The sequence below is a fragment of the Gorilla gorilla genome, chromosome 9 (assembly GCF_029281585.2).
Source record: "Gorilla gorilla gorilla isolate KB3781 chromosome 9, NHGRI_mGorGor1-v2.1_pri, whole genome shotgun sequence".
Classification (NCBI taxonomy): domain Eukaryota; kingdom Metazoa; phylum Chordata; class Mammalia; order Primates; family Hominidae; genus Gorilla; species Gorilla gorilla.
This window is the reverse complement of record NC_073233.2, coordinates 80,592,496-80,611,148: the sequence shown is the minus strand read 5'-3', so window position 1 is coordinate 80,611,148 and position 18,653 is coordinate 80,592,496. Positions and strand designations below refer to the sequence as shown.

The 18,653-nt window shown below is 56.2% G+C and overlaps 1 protein-coding gene across 12 annotated transcripts in view; it reads left to right on the top strand.

The window, feature by feature from the left end:
- Nucleotides 1-18,653, top strand: part of ARAP1 (ArfGAP with RhoGAP domain, ankyrin repeat and PH domain 1) — a 67,446-nt gene that overhangs the window by 30,085 nt on the left and 18,708 nt on the right. For 5 of the 12 annotated variants that reach the window (XM_063693357.1, XM_055356749.2, XM_055356750.2 and 2 more), the window contains 11 exons: nucleotides 8,071-8,240; nucleotides 9,148-9,215; nucleotides 9,823-9,953; nucleotides 10,052-10,195; nucleotides 10,888-10,957; nucleotides 11,246-11,366; nucleotides 11,801-12,003; nucleotides 12,413-12,519; nucleotides 15,013-15,212; nucleotides 16,513-16,598; nucleotides 18,073-18,255. In XM_063693357.1, the coding sequence (XP_063549427.1) occupies nucleotides 8,071-8,240; nucleotides 9,148-9,215; nucleotides 9,823-9,953; nucleotides 10,052-10,195; nucleotides 10,888-10,957; nucleotides 11,246-11,366; nucleotides 11,801-12,003; nucleotides 12,413-12,519; nucleotides 15,013-15,212; nucleotides 16,513-16,598; nucleotides 18,073-18,255 (1,483 nt within the window). Of the gene's footprint in view, nucleotides 1-291; nucleotides 509-8,070; nucleotides 8,241-9,147; nucleotides 9,216-9,822; nucleotides 9,954-10,051; nucleotides 10,196-10,887; nucleotides 10,958-11,245; nucleotides 11,367-11,800; nucleotides 12,004-12,412; nucleotides 12,520-15,012; nucleotides 15,213-16,512; nucleotides 16,599-18,072; nucleotides 18,256-18,653 lie in introns of those variants that run through there. The other 7 variants (XM_063693359.1, XM_063693358.1, XM_063693362.1 and 4 more) reach the window with 4 other exon arrangements.

The window sequence follows — 18,653 nt, the reverse complement described above, 5'->3', positions numbered from 1 at the left end:
CTGGGTGACTTTTCGCTTTCTCAGTGTTTTCAGGAAGTGTGTGTGTTGGCCACGGCTGCAGGAGGTGGGGGAGACACAAAGCAGGAAGCCTCCGGGAGACCAGAGCTGGGTGCAGACATACACACACACATACACACAGACACACAGAGTCACACACACTCACACACTCTCTCTCTCTCTCCCTCTGTCTTTCTCTCTCTCTCTGTCCTCTTTCCTCCTGGACAGATCCACAGTTATACACAGAAACAAACACACACACATGTAGAGAAGTGATTCACAAACACTTAAAGACATAAATCACAGGTGCAAAGCCATACCTGGGCTCAAAAACCTCCAAGAGAACGCAGCCTCAGACCCACCCAGGGGCCAGGGGCCAGGCTGTTTGCGAGACCAGCCCAGGCGGGACCCAGGCTTGCACGGGCAGGTACACGACATTCTTGGGCATACGCAGCCCGCCTGGCCGGAGCTGTGGGAGTCCTCAGCCCCAAGACCCAGCAGGCGTCTGAGGGTAAGCGAGGTGCCGCCGTTGCTGTTGTTGCTGTTGGGCACGTAGGAGGGAGGCCCTGGGAGGGCTGAAGTCCCTGTCTGTCACCTCTGGCCTGGTTTTCTGTGCTGCTCTCCTCCCCCTTCTCTTTTTTTCTCTTAGAGTTTTGTCTTCTTTCACTTTCCCCACTTCTTCTCTTTTTCCCCTGCCTTTTCCTTTTCTCCCCTTGTCTCATCCCTCCCTCTTCCCTGGGCTTTCTAGGTCTCCACCTCCCCATACGCCTCTCCTGGGTCCACCAGGAGCCCACGGTGCCTGTTTTCTGGGCCTTTCTCAGACTCTGCCCCACAGAATGCTCCTCTTTGGGGTTCTTGCCCCTTGGGGGCCTGGTTCTGATCACCTTACTTCTCTGCTCCCACCTCCCTACACCCCTCTGGGGATTTGTTGGGGAGGCTTAGTTTGGCTTATTTCGCTGTCAAGTTCAAGGGTGCTGTGATTCTGAACCTCCCACCCCCAGACCAGGGTGATGGGGAGATGGTGTACTGCTTACCCCTCCTCCCCAGGACTGGTGCTGTGGTGGGTGCTTATGGAGTGTGGGGGCTGGTCTCCCCTTTCCTGAGTTACCATGGATCCCTAATGAATTCAACAATCCTGTGCTTGGCTTATTGGGGACATAGACCTCTAACCAAGTCCTGTCCACCCACCCGGCACTCTTCAGCCCTGCCCTGTGCCCTTGGCTTATCTTTTCCATAGGGCCCAGCGGATAACTGCACCTGCTCTTTCTGCCAGGCCAGGCCTGGGCTGGACCCAGGAAGGGCTCAGTACTTCTGTGAGCTCCCTGAGGATGAACTTCCTCCTGCTGCTGCCCTCAGGAGCCAGCACAGGGCCAGGCCTGGGAAGCGCTTAGAGCTGCCATGGGAAAGGGGCCTCTGCCACCTCCTGCCCAGACAGCAGGGCTGGCCTGTGGGAAAGCTGTGTAGGTCTGGTGGTGGAAGGTCAAACAGGTTGTGTGGGCTTAGAGGAGGGAGGGAGCGGTTTGGTGGACTTCCTGGAGGAGGAGGTATGCCCTGAGCACAATGGAGTTAATAATCCCAGGTCATTATATGAAAAAAAGCCCGTAGCAGAATGTTTGGCACATAGTGAGCGCTTAGCAAGTGGTAGCTGTTGTCCCAGGGAGAAGTGCTGAAAGCTGGATGAAGGCGCGGTTGTGAGGATGGGCTCCAGGTTAACTGGGCGCTGCTGTATGGAGAGTTTGGGGAGCTGCTGACCTTCTCCAGTGATGAGGATGCGAGTAGGGTGGTGGTCATTCAGTACCCACTTACTAAAGCCTCTTCTGTGCTGGGAACTGCTGGTGGCATGGAGAGGACTGGCCCTAGGGGCTCCCGGCTTGTGCAGAAGTTGAGAGAAGCAGACCGTGGACATCCCATTCTAGCAAGTGAGACCCTAGGAAGGGCTGTCTATGCTGGGGGCTAGGCAGAAGTGAACAGAGCAGAACCAGGAGAGTGCTGGAGGGGATGACCTTTGGGTCTCATGATGGAGGAGGAAGGAAGAAGCCACAGAGGAAGCAGGAGGCATAGGACTGAGGCCTGGGCCCCTGAGAGTCCAGAGCATGATTGAGGAAGCGGGCAGCTGGGACAGTTTACCCCTGTGGAATGGAGACATCAGGGTGGGACACAGATGTCCCCAGATCACTGGGCCGGCAGCCCTGATGGTGAGAGTCCAGGGGCTGCGATTGGGCCAGGTCCCTCCAAGACCTGTGTGACATCTTGTGGGGAGGTGGTGACTCTAGGATGGGGTTAGGTCTGGGTCCTCAGTCCTCTGAGGCAGTTCAGTGAAGCACACATTGATATGACCATATTGAGTGATCAGAATTGTGGGGAGCCCCAGGGAGGCCCCAGATCAGCCTGAGATGTGAGGGGAGGCCTGCGATAGTGGGGAGGATGGATGTATGATTTGGGCTTTTTATAGGAGAAGTAGGAGTTGGCCAGGCAGGGGAGGGTGTTCCAGGTGGAAGGAACAGGGTATTAAAGGCCTGTAAGTATGCATTGATAGACTGCAGCTCAGTCAGGGAGGGCTGGAGTGTGAGTAGCAGGGTGAGTCCAGGGTCAGCCTGAGATATGCAGACTGCTCCACTCTGTGGCCTTCCTTCTCTCACAGTGACACCTGGTTCTTTCGGCCAGAGATTGGTATAGACAGAAAGATAGGAACGGGTAGGGGTGAAGGAGAAGGAGGTGGCATTAGAGGCCGCTAAGGCTGTGAAGCTGGTTCCTGGCTCAGCCTGTAGGGCCTGGGTCTCCTTCAAGGTGAAGAGGTTCTGTTGATGCCATGTGCAAGTGGCCCTCCTTTACTGAATTATCAGTAAGCCTGGAGACAGATTAGCGAGGAAACTGAGGCTCGGAGAGGAAGGGACCTGCTCAAGGTCCCAAACCAATGAGTTGAGCTGAGTTCAAGCCCAGGTCTGCCTGGCTCCAAGCCCTGTCTCTAGTTAATTGAGTAACCACACATCTCATTTGACGTGGGACAAGCCCTGTTTATGCCTGCTGCCCTGACATAGTTATTAATAGTGCCTCTTTTAACTCTTAGAAGTGTTTCTGGTTTATACAATGAATTATGTGGTCATGGATAAGAGGAGGGTGACCTTGGGCAGGGCAGTGATGTGTTCCCTCTCAGATGAGTCCTGAGACCTGGTGGCCCATGGGAGGAGGCTGGCCTCAGAGAAGCCCTGGGACCCTGGCATGGCCTTGTTTGCTCGGCTGTGGTGCTGGGCTGCCAGGGTTCAAATACCAGCTGTGGCATCAAGAACAAATAATCCAACATCCCTGTGCCTCGGTTTCCTCCTCTGTAAAGTGGAATCATCATGAGCCTTACCTTACAGAGCACTGTGAGTAGATGAATGAAGAATCCATGTCCAGTGCTCAGAAAATGCCTGGGAACACACACACGTAGACACGCACACACACAGTTAATGAATCCAGGTGTTTGTAAGTCCCTGCTGAGTGCTGGAGATACCCCAATGAGGATGGGATGTCCATGGTCTGCCTCTCAACTTCTGCACAAGCTGCACCCTCCTCTTACCCATTCTGCATTCTGCATACCCACCATGTCACCTAACCCCCAGGCATGAGGTCTGCTGCATGTATTTTCTCTGATTCTATAAAATAGATTTAGGCTGAGGGCCCAGGCTGGGGTGAACCAACCCCTTAGCTGCCCGGGGTGCCTAGTCTCTCGGGAATAGTGGGTAAGCAGGTGGGTTCACATGCCCCTTGGGTAGAGGGGAGAAGGTTGAAGGAGCAGGGAGCTGCAGTGCGGGGTGAGTGGGGAGCAGCTCTGTGGGAGAATCTTGGAGGTTGCCTAGAGGAGGAGGCCGGCTGAGCTGCATTTTGAGGTGGAGGTGGGCTTTTGTGGGCTACGGGAGGGAGAGGGCAGAGGAGGATGAAACTGTGTGAAGGCTTGGAGGTGGTGCCATTGAGGACGTGGTCCAGTGGGTGACAAGTCAGTGGGTGACATCCAAGCCGGGCCTCAGCTGGACCTCGGGATTGGAGCGGGGCCTACTTTTAGGGGTGCAAGCAGTGAGAGGCTGGGACTTGGGCTATGGCGGGGGCATTCTGTGGGCCCTGTTCTCGGTAGGGGGTCACTGCCTTTTCCCTGGGGTTTTCCCACATGTTGTGCCTTCCTGAAAGCACTTCTCCTTTCCTGGGCTCCGTCCTGACTCAGCAGTGCCCTGATACCCTGTGGTAAGCAGGCAGGCAGGGAGCAGCCAGGAGACTTCCTGGAGAAGGTGGCTAGAATTTCCCAGATGCTTCTGAGAGGCCCTTGTGTTCCACCTTCGTGAGACACAGTCCCTTCCCTGTGGAAGCTCTGCTGGGAGAGGAGCCCTTTGCATCGGTTTCCCTCTCCCTTCTTGCCGTGGGCGGGGCAGTGATGTGTTCCCTCTCAGATGGGTCCTGAGACCTGGCTGCCCATGGGAGGAGGCTGGCCTCAGAGGAGCCCTGGGACCCTGGCATGGCCTCATTTGCTCAGCTGTGGTACTGGGCTGCCAGGGTTCAAATCCCAGCTGTGGCATCAAGAACAAATAACCTAGCATCCCTGTGCCTCAGTTTCCTCCTCTGTAAAGTGGAATCATGACAAGCCTTACAGAGCGCTGTGAGTAGATGAATGAAGAATCCATGTCAAGTGCTCAGAAAATGGCTAGGAACACACACATGTAGACACGCATACACACAATTAATGAATCCAGGTCTTTGTAAGTCCCTGCTGAGTGCTGGAGTTACCCCAATGAGGAAGGAGGGTGTGGAGCTTGCTTCAGGGAATGTGCCTGCTGCCCAAGATGCACAGACCCCTCGCAGTTGATCAGGACAGTGATGGGAGATGCACTGTGGTGCCAGAGGAGGGGGGCTGATGCTGCCGGACCCCAGGGATGAGGACGAGCAGGTGGGCAGTTTTTATTTATGGTTACCACCTTCCCCTCAGCTCTGGCCCTCAGACCTGGGGGAGCTTTGGGAGCCAGGCTCCCTCAATCCTGCTTGGCATTGGAGAGATGGCACCTGTCCCCACCTCCCTGGACCGAGGTCTGACTGGCCCTGGCCTGACAGCTTGGAATTCTGCTCTCTGCTGATCCCAGGCCGGGTTTCCAAGGCCCCTTCCTCTTGGGCTCTGGGAGGCAGCAGTGATGGATTGATTTGCCCATCAAGAAGTCTCTAAGGGAATCGCAGGTGACCAGCTGGGGCCAGCACCCCAGGTCATGCTCTTGGGCCTTCAGGCACTCCCTCAGTCGCTTGGTCATCGTTCACCCCTTCCGTTGCCTTCCCTTCCACCTGCCCACCTGTCCACCCACCTTGTCCACATGCTATTGCTACTGACTGGGCTGCGGGGGTACCAAGTCAGATGCTGCCCCTGCCCCAAAGGGACTCAGATCATGTAGGGGAGACAGCCTGGTGCAGTGCCCACCAGGGGGTCTTCATAGGTCCAGCTGTGAGAGTACATTCCGACTCAAGACTCCCACAGGCCCACCCCTTGGCCCCAGATTCCCAGAGAGGCCCGTTGGGTAGGGAGCAGCTTGCTGCCAGGGCAGTGGCAGGCCTTCGTCTGCCATGGGGTCTTTGAAGCGATCCGAGCCACAGCCCACGCAGCTGTCCAGGAGCCATTCTCTGTGGCCCTCCAAGTGACAGCTCAGGAGTGAAGGACTGGGTCTCACAGTGGATAGTGACTCACAGGGAGCCAGCCTGGCTTTGAAAGCTCTTACCTAAGGGGCCAGTAGTTTTCTAACATCCCCACAGGTGTGGCTTCAACTCCCTGTGTGCGAGTGCCCAGTTTGCAAGTCATCACACTGAGCGAAGCTCAGAGCTCCGGTTTCTCTACCAGGTATAGAATCTGCTTATAGTTTCTCTCCGTCCAGATGCTGTTCCTCCACAGGCCATGCTGCCAAAGGCAGTGGTTGCCTGGTAACAGGGCTGACACGCCACCGTTTGCAGGTTTCTAGGGGAACAGAGCTGGAAACCTAGCCGAAGGCCAGCTCTTCACACAGAAGAGGAAAGGGTTTGGTTAACTTTTATCTACACCTGGAGAAGAGACAAGTATAGTAGAAGGTGATGTGGAAGTAGCCAAGTGTCCTAAGAAGCTCATAAACTTTGGAGTCAGGGTTCAGATCTTGGCACAAAGGAGATACTTTGAAAAATGTCATTTAGAATAATTTGTATGAAGATCTTTTTTTTTTTTTTTTTTGAGACGGAGTCTTGCTCTGTCCCCCAGGCTGGAGTGCAGTGGTGCAATCTCAGCTCACTGCAAGCTCCACCTCCCGGGTTCATGCTGTTCTCCTGCCTCAGTCTCCCGAGTAGCTGGGACTACAGGCGCCTGCCACCACGTCCGGCTAATTTTTTTGTATTTTTAGTAGAGATGGTGTTTCACTGTGTTAGCCAGGATGGTCTCGATCTCCTGACCTCATGATCCGCGCGCCTTGGCCTCCCAAAGTGCTGGGATTACAGGTGTGAACCACCGCACCCAGCCATTTGTATGAAGGTCTTAATGGAGAGCAGCATAAAGGAGGGTCAAGGAAGACTTTCAGAGAAGGAAAATGTGGTTTTAGAGTTAAAGGATTGCTTTGGGAAGCCGAGGTGGGAGGATTGCTTGATGCCAGGAGTTCAAAACCAGCCTGGGCAACATAACAAGACCCAGTCTCTACACCTTGAGACCCACCTACTCGGGAGGCTGGAGTCAGAGTATCACTTGAACTCGGGAGTTTGAGGCTGCAGTGAGCTGTGATTGTGCCATTGCACTCCAGTCTGCCACAGAGTGAGACCCAGTCTCTTAAAAAAAAAAAAAAAAAAAAAAAGTTAAAAAACGAGTGGATATTCCCAGGCAGAGAACAGGGAGAAGGGTGTTACTGGTGGAGGCAACAGCAGGAGGAAAGGCCTGGCATCATGACCACACCCCAGGCAGACCCTGTCACTGCCTCCCAGCCCTTCCTTGCTTTCATGGTAGCCCCACACCATCAGCCAGGAACACTAGGGCAACAGACAAGGCCAAAAATAACCCAGGGAGAAATTGCCCATCCACCCTGATTCTCCTCCTTGGCCTCTGCAGGGCACTGGCAGAGACAGCTGGTGGGGCCAGGCCTCCAGGGCTCAGGCACCTTGTTCCAGCCTGTGGTCCCCGCGCATCCTGTGCACTGGCACATGACACATCCTGTCTTGGTTAATCCTTCTAGCACCCTGCCAGGTCAGTGATATAGCCCCCGTTTCACAGAAGAGGAAACTGAGGCTCAGAGGGGCTAGGTGCTCACCCCAGGACACACAAGAACTAAGAAACTAAGGCAGGATTCAAATTCATGTCCTTGATGCCAAAGCCCTTCAGAAGACAGCCTGCCAGAAGCAATGTGATCTGTACTGAGACAGATGGGAACACTGTGGGGCCGTGAGAGCCCAGGAGGCCCTGAACCTGGCCTTGGAGAATCAGGGGAGGGTTCCCTGGGGAGTGGTAGCAGAGGTGAGTGAGTGGGGTGAGGTAGCAGAGGTGTGGGAGATGGGTCTGGTGGGATCAGGTGAGTTTGAGGAGTCTGAGGGCACCAGGAGGTAGTGAATATCCAAATCTGGGCAAGAGCAAGGTGATCTTGAGACAGAGACCCACAATTCAGGGCCTTAGGAATTGGTTTCTGAGGCTCTGGTCTGTGCCTCGGGCCTTGCAGCTCATTTCAATCCTGTCCGTTCTCTTTGCCGTCAATGCCTTCTTATCCTTAAAAGCTCAGGTCAAGCATCACCTTCTCCACGAATCCTTCCCTGACTCCCCATTCTGGTCTTTATCCCTCCTTCAGTGTGGAGACCCAGTAGATACATGTGACTAAAAGCTAGAGCACTGGGGATAGGTGAACACCTCATTCAGGCCAAAGAGGGTGCCTGCTTCCTTTAGGCTTTGGGGAACCAGGAGGGGTTTTGGTCTGGGAGATGAGTTGAGGAGGACTGTGTGCAGGAGGGCTCCTGTCTGTGTGAGTCTGTGTAGTGCCTGAGTTTTGCTGCAGTTCAGGTGAGCTGGGGGCTCAGTATGTTTCAGTCTTGGCTCTGTTGCTTAGTGATGCCCAACTTTTGTTGTGTTCCCAGCCTGCCCACCAAGGAGGAGGAGTCATTGCTGCCATCATTATCATCCCCTCCCCAGCCACAGTCTGAGGAGCCCCTGTCCGCCCTCCCCCAGGGGCCTCCCCAGCCTCCCTCTCCACCTCCCTGCCCTCCGGAGATACCTCCAAAGCCGGTACGCCTGTTCCCGGAGTTCGGTGAGTGCTGCAGCCAGGAGATGGGGCTCTGGGTGGATGGCCTGGGATCCCTGGAATCAGGCCTCTGGAAGGTATGCAAGGATCACACTCCTTTCTGTGCAAGCCTGCCACCAGCCCACTGTGTGGCCCCGGGCAGGTCACAGCCTCCCTGAGCGCTATTCTCTTCATCCTCACAATGGAGACAGCACCCACCTATCTGGCCTCCTGACCGTTAAGTATGGGGCCATGGCCAGCTTTGCCAGTTACCCATGGTCTGATTTTCCATGGTGTTGGGTGGTTTGCTTTTCTTTTTTTTTTTTTTTTTGAGATGGAGTCTCGCTCTGTCGCCCAGGCTGGAGTGCAGTGGTGCAATCTCCACTCACTGCAAGCTCTGCCTCCTGGGTTCACGCCATTCTCCTGCCTCAGCCTCCCGAGTAGCTGGGACTACAGGCGCCCGCCACCATACCTGGCTAATTTTTTGTATTTTTAGTAGAGATGGGGTTTCACCGTGTTAGCCAGGATGGTCTCGATCTCCTGAGTTCGTGATCTGCCCACCTCGGCCTCCCAAAGTGCTGGGATTACAGGCATGAGCCACCGCGCCTGGCCAGAGGTGGTTTGCTTTTCCTGGGGTTGGCCACATTTGTTGATTCTTGTTGTCTTTGACAGTCCTTACCCCAACCCCCAAGCTCACCACTGGCTCAGACCTCCCTGTGGTGTCCCAGCTTCTCCTCTGCCACCCTTTAGTACTGTCCTATGAGGCCTGGGGGTATAAATCGCACTTCCTGTCCCCTGTGCCTTTTTTTGAAAGCCAGGGGGAGGTGGGGGTGGGGGTCTTGGCATGGGGGAGGCTTTGTGAAGCCCAGTGTGGTGCCCCAGGAGAGGAGGCCAGGCCCCTTGCCCTGAGGCCCCCCAACCCCTCTCTCACCAGATGACTCTGACTACGATGAGGTCCCAGAGGAGGGGCCGGGGGCCCCAGCCAGAGTGATGACCAAGAAGGTGGGGCCAGGCATGGGACTGTCTGCCTGTCAGGGTGTTTTGGGGGTGCCCAGCTGCCTGTCAGGCCCTGAGGACCACCAGACAGAGAGTGGGCAGCCATTTCCTGGGAGGCTTCCCCTTCCCCCACCTCACTCTCTTGCCATACGGGGGTCAGGAGTCACGTGTAGCCACAGCGCTCTGGGCCAGGGGTCGGGGCTCTGGTGTGGCTCCCCCAGGCCCTGGCTGTATGTGGGTGGGCATGTGGCCTCCCCCCACCCTCTGTGTTAGGAACTCGTGTCCTGTCCCGGAGTGTCTGTCTCTGTTTCACTTCTTGTGTTCCCGTGTCTGTCTGTCTTGCCTCCCTAGCCCACAGTCTTTTTCTCTGTCCCTTTATCTTTCTGTTTTTGTCTGTGTCCTAGGTCGGTTTCTGCCACTGGCTCTCCTGTCCCTGTGATCTGGGTCTCTGTGTGGTCTCCGCTGGTAGGGGGAGGGGAGTGTGAGGAAACAGAACTAAAAGTGCTGGGCTGTGTGGGTCGGGGCTGTGTGGACAGAGGGGGCGTGGCAGCCCCAGGTGGGTGTGATCTGTGGCTTGAAGGGAAGGATGACGCTGAGTGGGTCTCGGGGGCAGGAGGAGCCCCCACCGAGCCGAGTCCCACGGGCCGTGCGCGTGGCCAGTCTGCTGAGCGAGGGAGAGGAACTGTCTGGGGACGACCAAGGGGATGAGGAAGAGGATGACCACGCCTATGAGGGCGTCCCCAAGTGAGTGTCCGGCCACCCTCCTTCCCACTGAGCCCAACCTCAGCCCGCCCCCTCCTTGCCTCCTCAGCCCGGCCCCCCATCCCCTCATCTCTCGCTAGTGGCGGATGGCACACCAGCAGCCTGAGCTTGTCCTTGCCCAGCACAATTGCTGCGCCACACCCCATGGACGGGCCGCCTGGGGGCTCCACCCCCGTCACACCAGTCATCAAGGCTGGCTGGCTGGACAAGAACCCACCGCAGGGGTGAGTGAGGCCTCTTGGGTCCTGCTGTGCTCTGCATGGGGGGGTGGGGGGCAGTGTCCAGGACCCCAGGACACTGGTATCACTCACTGATCTGAAAACCAGAAGGGCCTGCGATGATTTGCACAGGTCTCCCTCCAGGCACACTGTGACCACTGATGATTCCCTCCAGACCCGTTTTATTGCCCTGAAAATTGGGAGATCGCTGGGCATAGTGGCTCACTCCTGTAATCTCTGCACTTGAGATGCTGAGATGGGAGGTTTGCTTGAGGCCAGGAGTTTGAGACCACTCTGGGCAACATGGCGAGACCTCGTCTCTACAAATAAATTTAAAAACTAGCCAGGTGCAGTGGCTCATGCCTGTAGTTCTGGCTACTTGGGAGACTGAGGTGGGAGAAGCACTTGAGCCCAGGCATCTGAGGCTGTAGTGAGCTAGGCCTGTACTACTGCCTTCCAGCCTGTGTGGCAGAGTGAGACCCTGTCTCAAAAAAAAAAAAAAAGCGATGTGCTACTTTGAGTCTGACTTCAGTCACTCTTGCTGTAAAGTCCATCTTCTTGCCAGTGGCCATTTGGGATCCTTCCTCCCTAGAACCTGGCTGATCCTCACTCTGAGTGTGGCTTCTGAGGGCTGGGGTAGTCCTGGAACCTGTCCTCCCACCCCCGGTCATTTGCTTGTTGTCCCTCTCCCTCTCCAGATCTTACATCTATCAGAAACGATGGGTGAGACTGGATACTGATCACCTGCGATACTTTGACAGTAACAAGGTGAGGCCTACATCAGTCCTGACGCGACCCCTGCTCCAGCCTAGGCTGGCCCCAACACTGGAGCAAGGTGGCGTCCCTCCCCAGAGGAGTCCTCGCCAGAGTTCTAAGTCTGACCCCTTAACCCATGTCCTCCTGGCCCTCTGCCTGCTGAGGGCTGCAGTCAGGGTCAGCACAGGGTCTTGTCTCTAACCAGCTGCAGGAGACAGGGCTGCAGACTTCATTTTGGCTGAGGCTGGGGGAGTCAGCAAGGTGCTGGGTCCCAAAATATAGCTCCTGTCTCTCCCCCAGGATGCTTACTCTAAGCGCTTTATCTCTGTGGCCTGCATCTCCCACGTGGCTGCCATCGGGGACCAGAAGTTTGAAGTGATCACAAACAACCGGACCTTTGCCTTCCGGGCAGAGAGTGATGGTGGGGAGTGTGGGGTGTTGTGTGTGTGTGTAGAAGAGGGTAGAGAAGACTGGAAGTTTGGGCAGAGGAGGGGGAAGAGAGGCATGGTGCATCTGCCCTCTCACATCACATCTGGGGAGGCATGGTGCCTTTGTGAGGTGGGCAGAGGAAGGGGGCACCCTCTGTGACCGGCTCTGTGCTTGGCACGGTCACTGACTCCTCAGAACCACACAATCAGCGGGAGCAGGCTTGGAGGGGTGAGGTCACTTGCCCAGCATCAGTGGCATAGCTGGGATTGGAGCCTGAGCTCGTTCAAGTCAGAGAAGTCAAGCAAAATGATGGGGGCAATCTGAGTGGGCTTTCTGGAGGAGGTGTTGCCTGAGGAGCCTAGGGCCAGGAGACCCCTGAGGGGCTCCCTGCAACCTTGGGCTTACTCCTCTACCCTTCTCCTGCAGTGGAGCGGAAGGAGTGGATGCAGGCCCTGCAGCAGGCCATGGCTGAGCAGCGTGCCCGGGCCCGGCTCTCTAGCGCTTATCTGCTGGGAGTTCCAGGCTCAGAGCAGCCTGACCGCGCTGGCAGCCTGGAGCTTCGTGGCTTCAAGAATAAGCTGTACGTGGCCGTGGTCGGGGACAAAGTGCAGCTCTACAAGAATCTAGAGGTGCTAAGGGGTCATGGAACCTCTCCCCTGCCCATGTCCACCTACCCTGCCCCAGGCTGACCTAGGGCCTTAGCCCTGCCTTTTCTGTTCCCTCTTTTCCTGCACTGAGCCCAGCCCTTTGCCTGGATATGTCCTCGCTCCCCCCCCAGTTCTGACCACTTCCCCCAGGCTCTGAGCACTGCCCTCCAGTCCCTGCCCTGGCCCCTGCGCCCCCGCACCTCTGCTCATTGCTGTGTGGGCCCTGAACCTGCAGCCCCTTACCCTGCCCAGCCTCCCATGTCCCCTGCTGTCTCCCTCCTGGGCACCACCCCAGTCCCTGAGTTGCACCACCTTCCCTTCCTCTCCCCGTCCCAAGCCTCACGCCCTGCCCCCAAAGCCTTGCCCTCATCCCGTCCCATCTGCCCTCCAGGAGTACCACCTGGGCATTGGCATCACCTTCATCGACATGAGCGTGGGCAACGTGAAGGAAGTGGACCGGCGCAGCTTCGACCTCACCACGCCCTACCGCATCTTCAGGTGACCCTCCATCTTCTTGGCTCACCGGCATCCTCACTCCTTCCTAATGTTTTCCTTTTGCGCAACGTGGGAAGCTGCCCCTTCCTGTGGGATGGATTCCCTCACCCTGCCCCGCCCTGCCCCACCTGTGGAGCCCCTCTCCCGTCACTTGCTAACCCACTCTGATCTCCTTCCCTCCTAAGAGGTCTTACTCTCCCCTGTGCTGCTTGGCAACTGCTGTCCTCCCCTGCCTACCATGCTGCTCAGGGGTTGCCCATCTGGCCTCCTGCTCCCACTGCCCCTGCCCCACTATCCCTGCGCCTACGCCACCCCTGGAGAGTGCTCTTGTCTCTCATGAGGCTACTCCTCAGTCCTTGTCTCTGGGCCACCAAGCCTCTGCCATCTTGGTTTCCTCTGACCTCAGCTGTTCATTGGTGTCTTTCTCTGTCCTCTGCCCTCTCCCTGGGCAGCCTTGCCCACTCCCAGGCCTTCAGCCGCTACCTCTGAGGTACTGAACTATGCCCGGGTTCGAATCCTGGGTCCACCACTGACTAGCTGTGTGACCTGGGAAATCACTTGGCCTCTGTGTGCCTCAGTTTCCTGGGGAAGTGTTTGTAATACTGGGTAGTAACTGCTCAATAAACACTAGCATCACTCCCAACCCTTCCACTTCTCTGCTCTTAGCCCAGGTGTCTGTCTCCAGCGGGATCTTTCTGCTGAGCTCTGGCCTGCATGTCTGACAGCTGTGGGCATCTCCCCTTTTCAGCTCCCTGTTCTTCCCAGAGGCCTGTCTCTCCAACCAAGAAGGAAGGACTCGTGCCTTTCCTTTTTTTTTTTTTTTTTTTTTTGCTTTTTGAGACAGAGTCTTGCTCTGTCTCCCAGGCTGGTGTGCAGTGGCGCGATCTCGGCTCACTGCAACCTCTGCCTCCGGGTTCAAGTGATTCTCCTGCTTCAGCCTCCCCAAGTAGCTGGGATTACAGGTGCACGCTACCACGCCTGGCTAATTTTTGTATATTTAGTAGAGACAGGGTTTTGCCGTGTTGGTCAGGCTGGTCTCGAACTCCTGACCTCAGGTGATCCACCCACCTCGGCCTCCCAAAGTGCCGGGATTACAGGGGTGAGCCACCACACCTGGCCCGTGCCATTCCTTTTTACCCCATCTGGCCCCATCCCTCTGCTGTCACCCTTCTAGGCCGGGCCTGGTGGGCCCTTGGCCCCAGCGCCTGCCTCCTCACTCTTGGGCCGCCCGTGCCTGTCCAGCCTCTTTACTCCAACTGCTTTGACTTCTGCGGGGGCCTTATATTTGAGAGCTAAGTTTTTATTTGCTCATTTCTTGCATTTGAAGTTCTCTTTGATGACATCCTTGCCCTGAGATTCTTTGCCATAGTCCTTAACTACCACACAGCTGCAGCCCCGCCTGACGGGCGTTCTCTGATTGTCAGTCTGAGAGGCCTGTCTGTTCCTGGGTTTCTTGTTGTCATCAACCCTAAAGAGGTAGACTTAGTGTTCTACACAAAGGGCCTCCCCCAGCTGGCATGCGTGGCTCGTTGCATTTGGGTGCAAGCACAGGAAGGTGAGCTTGGCGCTTGGCTCCACCTTTGGCAGTTTTGCGAATTCCACGTGCTAGGTTGTGGAGGAGGTCTCCAGCACCTCCATAAAGTGGTATTAATGGCCATCACACCTCCAGCAGCGATGTCTTCCTTGGTTGTGGCAATGGGTCATGGGTGGAGTAGACTCATGGTCACATGTGTGACTCGGTGGTGGCAGGGAAAGAGCCAGAGGGGTCTTTTTAAAACTAAATTTTTTCAGGGACAGTCATCATTTATTGTTCAACCAGGGCCTCCCACCCTGAAGAGCAGGGCATGCTATAACGGCCACAGATGTCTCGGTATGTTGGGCCAATGGAGTTCTTTGTGGAGTGGGGTTATGGAGCATGTCACAGTTGGGGCTGGGATAGGAATGAGGATAGGGATGGCGGAGGAGTCTTTTAAAGACATCTTTGTACCCTCCCCTCCTTCCTACTTAAACCCTCTGTGGGTTCTCCATTGTCCTCAGGGTACACTTTGACTTCCTCTTCCTGATGCAGGCCTGTCCCTGTCCATCTCCCGCCCTTTTCTCTGCCAGTCTGCCCTTCTGTCTCCTGGAATGCCCCCTGTGCCATCCTGCCCCTTTGCACATGCTGTTCCCTCTGTCTAGACTGTCCTTTCACCTCTTCACCTGGCTCAGCCCTTCTGATCTGTCGAATCTTAGCTCAGGCATCATTTTCTTCCCAGCAGCCTTCATTCTGCGGGCTGGGCAGAGCCCCCCACTGGGCTCCCCTGCCCCCATAAGCTCTTGTGTTCCTGGTGTCCTTGCCTTTGTCCACACCTACCTTCCCTACCAGAGTGGGATGCCTCACTCTTTTGCTTAAGCGCTCCCAACACCTTGTCCCCCACTTCATTCTGTGCATCCTCATGCTGCCCCCAAATCCCTCTGAGTCCATCCCCACCAATCTCCCCACCCCTATGTCCCCAGCTTCTCTGCTGACTCAGAGCTAGAGAAGGAGCAGTGGCTGGAGGCCATGCAGGGAGCCATCGCCGAGGCCCTGTCTACCTCGGAGGTGGCCGAGCGCATCTGGGCTGCAGCCCCCAACAGGTTCTGTGCTGACTGCGGGGCTCCTCAGCCTGACTGGGCCTCCATCAACCTCTGTGTTGTCATCTGCAAGCGCTGTGCAGGTGTGTGCATGGGGGTCGGGGCACCAGGCAGAGGCATGGCGGGGTTGGCCAGTTGGGATGGCAGGTGTCCTGTCTGGAGGAGGGCCTGGAGCGGAGACAGCACTCAGAGAGCTGCTGTTGATGAGGCTTCTCATGCACACCAGGGCCTTTCCCCTGTGATTAGCCTTGAGTCCTTACATTGCCAGGCAGGGGTTCAACTTCTCCCATCACGGGTGGGGACACGGAGGCACAGGGAGAGGAAATGGCTTGTTCAGGGTCACCTGGCAAGTAAGTGAGCCCAGATTTGAGCCCAGGCTTGTTGGGGTCTGGTGTTCCTCTCATGTCAGAAGAATAGGGAAGGCCAGGCAAGAGGAGTTGGCAGGGGCCAGGCAGGGCTTTGCATGCAGAGGGAGGAGCTGGTTTTTGTCTGGAGGGCGATGGGAGGCAGGGACATGGTCAGATTTGTGGGTCAGACTCTGGCTGGTGGGTGGAAGCTGAGTTAGAGGGGCAAGACTGGAGACCAGTGAGGAGGCTGCCGTAGGATCCCGGAGAGGGAGGAGGAGGAAGCCTGGCCTGGGGAAGCTGTGAGCATTTGAGGGCTGTTGAGGATCTGTGGTGGAAAACTCTCAGTGACTGACTGGATGAGGAAGATGAAATGCGAGAGGGTTGAGCCCAAGGTTCATTCATCTGCTCAATCGAGGCCACTCATTCTGGCCACTGCGTGCCAGATGCTGGGGATTCTGTCCTCCTGGGAGCTGACGTAGCCCAGGTGGCGGCTGTGGGCTGCTGGAGGTGGGGATCCAGGTGGAGGAGCAAGTCTGGGGAAGTGTGCTGGGGAGGCCCTTTCTGAGGAGGTGACATGCCAGCTGAGATCTGAATGGCAGGAAGGAGTGGCCATGAGGACATGGGTGATGACAGTCTGGGTAGAAAGATGATGGAGGGGAAGCAGGTAAGGAGTCGTGATCTAATTCTGGGAGCCACTGGAGGGTGAAAGCAGGGATTAGAAGTCAGGGATTTGCATTTTAAAGAGATCACTTCTGGCAGGGCTTTGTTAAGAGTGGCCTGCAAGAGGCCAAGCATGGTTCCAGGGGGCCAGTTGCAGAGGGCTGGTGCAGGAGCCCAGGCAAGGATTACGGGGCTCAGTCCTGCCCTGTGGGGAGCAAGAGTACACGGCTGGATTCCAGAGCTGCCAGCAGGCCTACCCCCTGGGGCCTGCCTGTGGCCTCTCATCCCTGCCTGTCCCAGTAGACACTGGGGGTGGGTAAGTGCTCCCGTGAAGGGGAGGGCCCAGGTGATTCTGGGTCTGGCCCTGTGTCTACAGGGGAGCACCGTGGCCTGGGCGCTGGCGTCTCCAAGGTGCGGAGCCTGAAGATGGACAGGAAGGTGTGGACAGAAACACTTATCGAGGTGGGGATGCCCCTGCTTGCCACCGATACTTGGGGTCTGCCCCATTCAACAGCTGTCTGGGTCTCCCAGCCCCCTCCCTATCTCAGTGACCACAGCACCTTGGAGCTGGAAGAGACCCTTTGTGATAATCTAGCGGGTGGGGATTTCGGAAAAGCAATTTTTGGCAAAGTCAGCAAACTGGCCAGTGAGCTAAGAATGTTTTTATAGTTTTAAAGTGTTATTTTTTTAAAAGAAAAAAAAAAGGAAGAAAATGCAGCAGAGACTGTATGTGTTCTGTAAAGCCGAAAATATTTACTATTTCGCCCTTTAGAGAAAGAATTTGCTAACTTCTGATCTAATTTCACTGTCATCCATTGAATAGATGTGTAAACTGAGGTCCTGGGCAGGGCTGTAATCTGCCTGAGATCACCCTGTAAATGCATATTGACCACCATCCCTGCCTCTTTCCATCCCACTTCTGGCTGACCCATGGCCTTCTCCCCTACCTTGCACAGCCCCTCAGAGGCCCTCAGCCTTCATTTCATCTGAACTCACATGTACCAGTGGGTATATGTATGTGTGCTGTGTGTGCACACACGTGTACATTTATGCCCCTGTACTGGAAACTCCCAGGTACCCATATGTGGTAGATACAGGGGAGAACCTGCAAGGGGAGGGTAGACCCAGGCTGCAGACTCCAGACACTTGGAGTGTCACATCCGTTTCTCACCTCCCCACGGTGTGTTTGGCACATAAGTGCTAAGGACTTTGCATATGTTAATTAACTGACTTTCAGAACAAGCCAGGAGTTAGGATTAGAATAACCAGTTTACAGCCTTGAAGCCCAGGGAGAGAAAATAACTTGCTGGAAGACACAGAGTGAATCAGTAGTGGCAAGGACTGTTCTGCTTTGTTCTGTGCTGTGACTCCAGCACCCCATACAGGACCTGACAAGGAGGCAAGGTGGGGGGCCTAGGAAATGGCTGTGGAATGAGGATCCGGATGAAGGAAGGAACTGATTACCAAATGCTGGATCCCTGCACTCACCCAGAATCCACCCCGATCCCTCTTGCCCAGAGAGGAATGTCAGGGACAGGAGAGGTTTCCAAAATCCCTGCCCACCCCTTTGGCTGACAGGTTAGGCACCCATCCCCAGCTGTCATAGCCTCAGGAATGCAGAGCTCCAGATGTGGAACTGGGTGGGGCAGCAGCAAGGCCCCTGGGACCAGATGCAAGGCCTGAGGCGTCCACCTGTCAGTCTGCTGACTCCCTGTCCTGTCACTGAGCCTGAGACCTAGGCTCAGAGCCCAGTGCTGGTGGCAGGAGCATCCCCAGCCACCAGCAGGCCAGGCTGTCCTCACCTTCCCCATTGGGAAAGTGGGCAGATGGCCTGGCTCTCCCAGCCCCTTTCCTAACAACCTCAGAAACCGAGTTTCTGCCCAGCACGGACCTTGGCTGTCAGCTGGCCTGTCTGACCTCCTGCACACCCTCACAGCTCTTCTTACAGCTGGGGAATGGCGCTGGGAACCGCTTCTGGGCAGCCAACGTGCCCCCCAGTGAGGCCCTGCAGCCCAGCAGCAGCCCCAGCACCCGGCGGTGCCACCTGGAGGCCAAGTACCGTGAGGGCAAGTACCGCCGCTACCACCCGCTCTTTGGCAACCAGGAGGAGCTGGACAAGGTCAGGGCACTGCAGCTCTGGGGCCCCTTGGGACCACCCCCATCTTTCTGCTGCCCTTTTCCTCATGCTGTCTTAACCCATCTCATCTACCAGCTCAGGGAGATGCCTTGGCATATGGGGAAACTGATGTTTGGAGGGCAGAAGGGCCCTGCCTAAGCCGTGTGAAAAGTTCTGGCCATGCAGGGAGGAGCCAGGCCTGACCCTTGGGCCAAGGGCACATCCCCAGCATCTGTCTGTCTCTCTCCCAATTCGTCAGTCTCCTGCACCCCGTCCTGTTGCTTCTGAATCCTGCCAAAAAGAGTGAACTTGATGGGGATGCTATTTCCTGTCAGGCTCATGAAAAACAGCTGGGCTGCTCTGACCCACCCCCATCCACACCCCACTCAAGATGAGGCCCC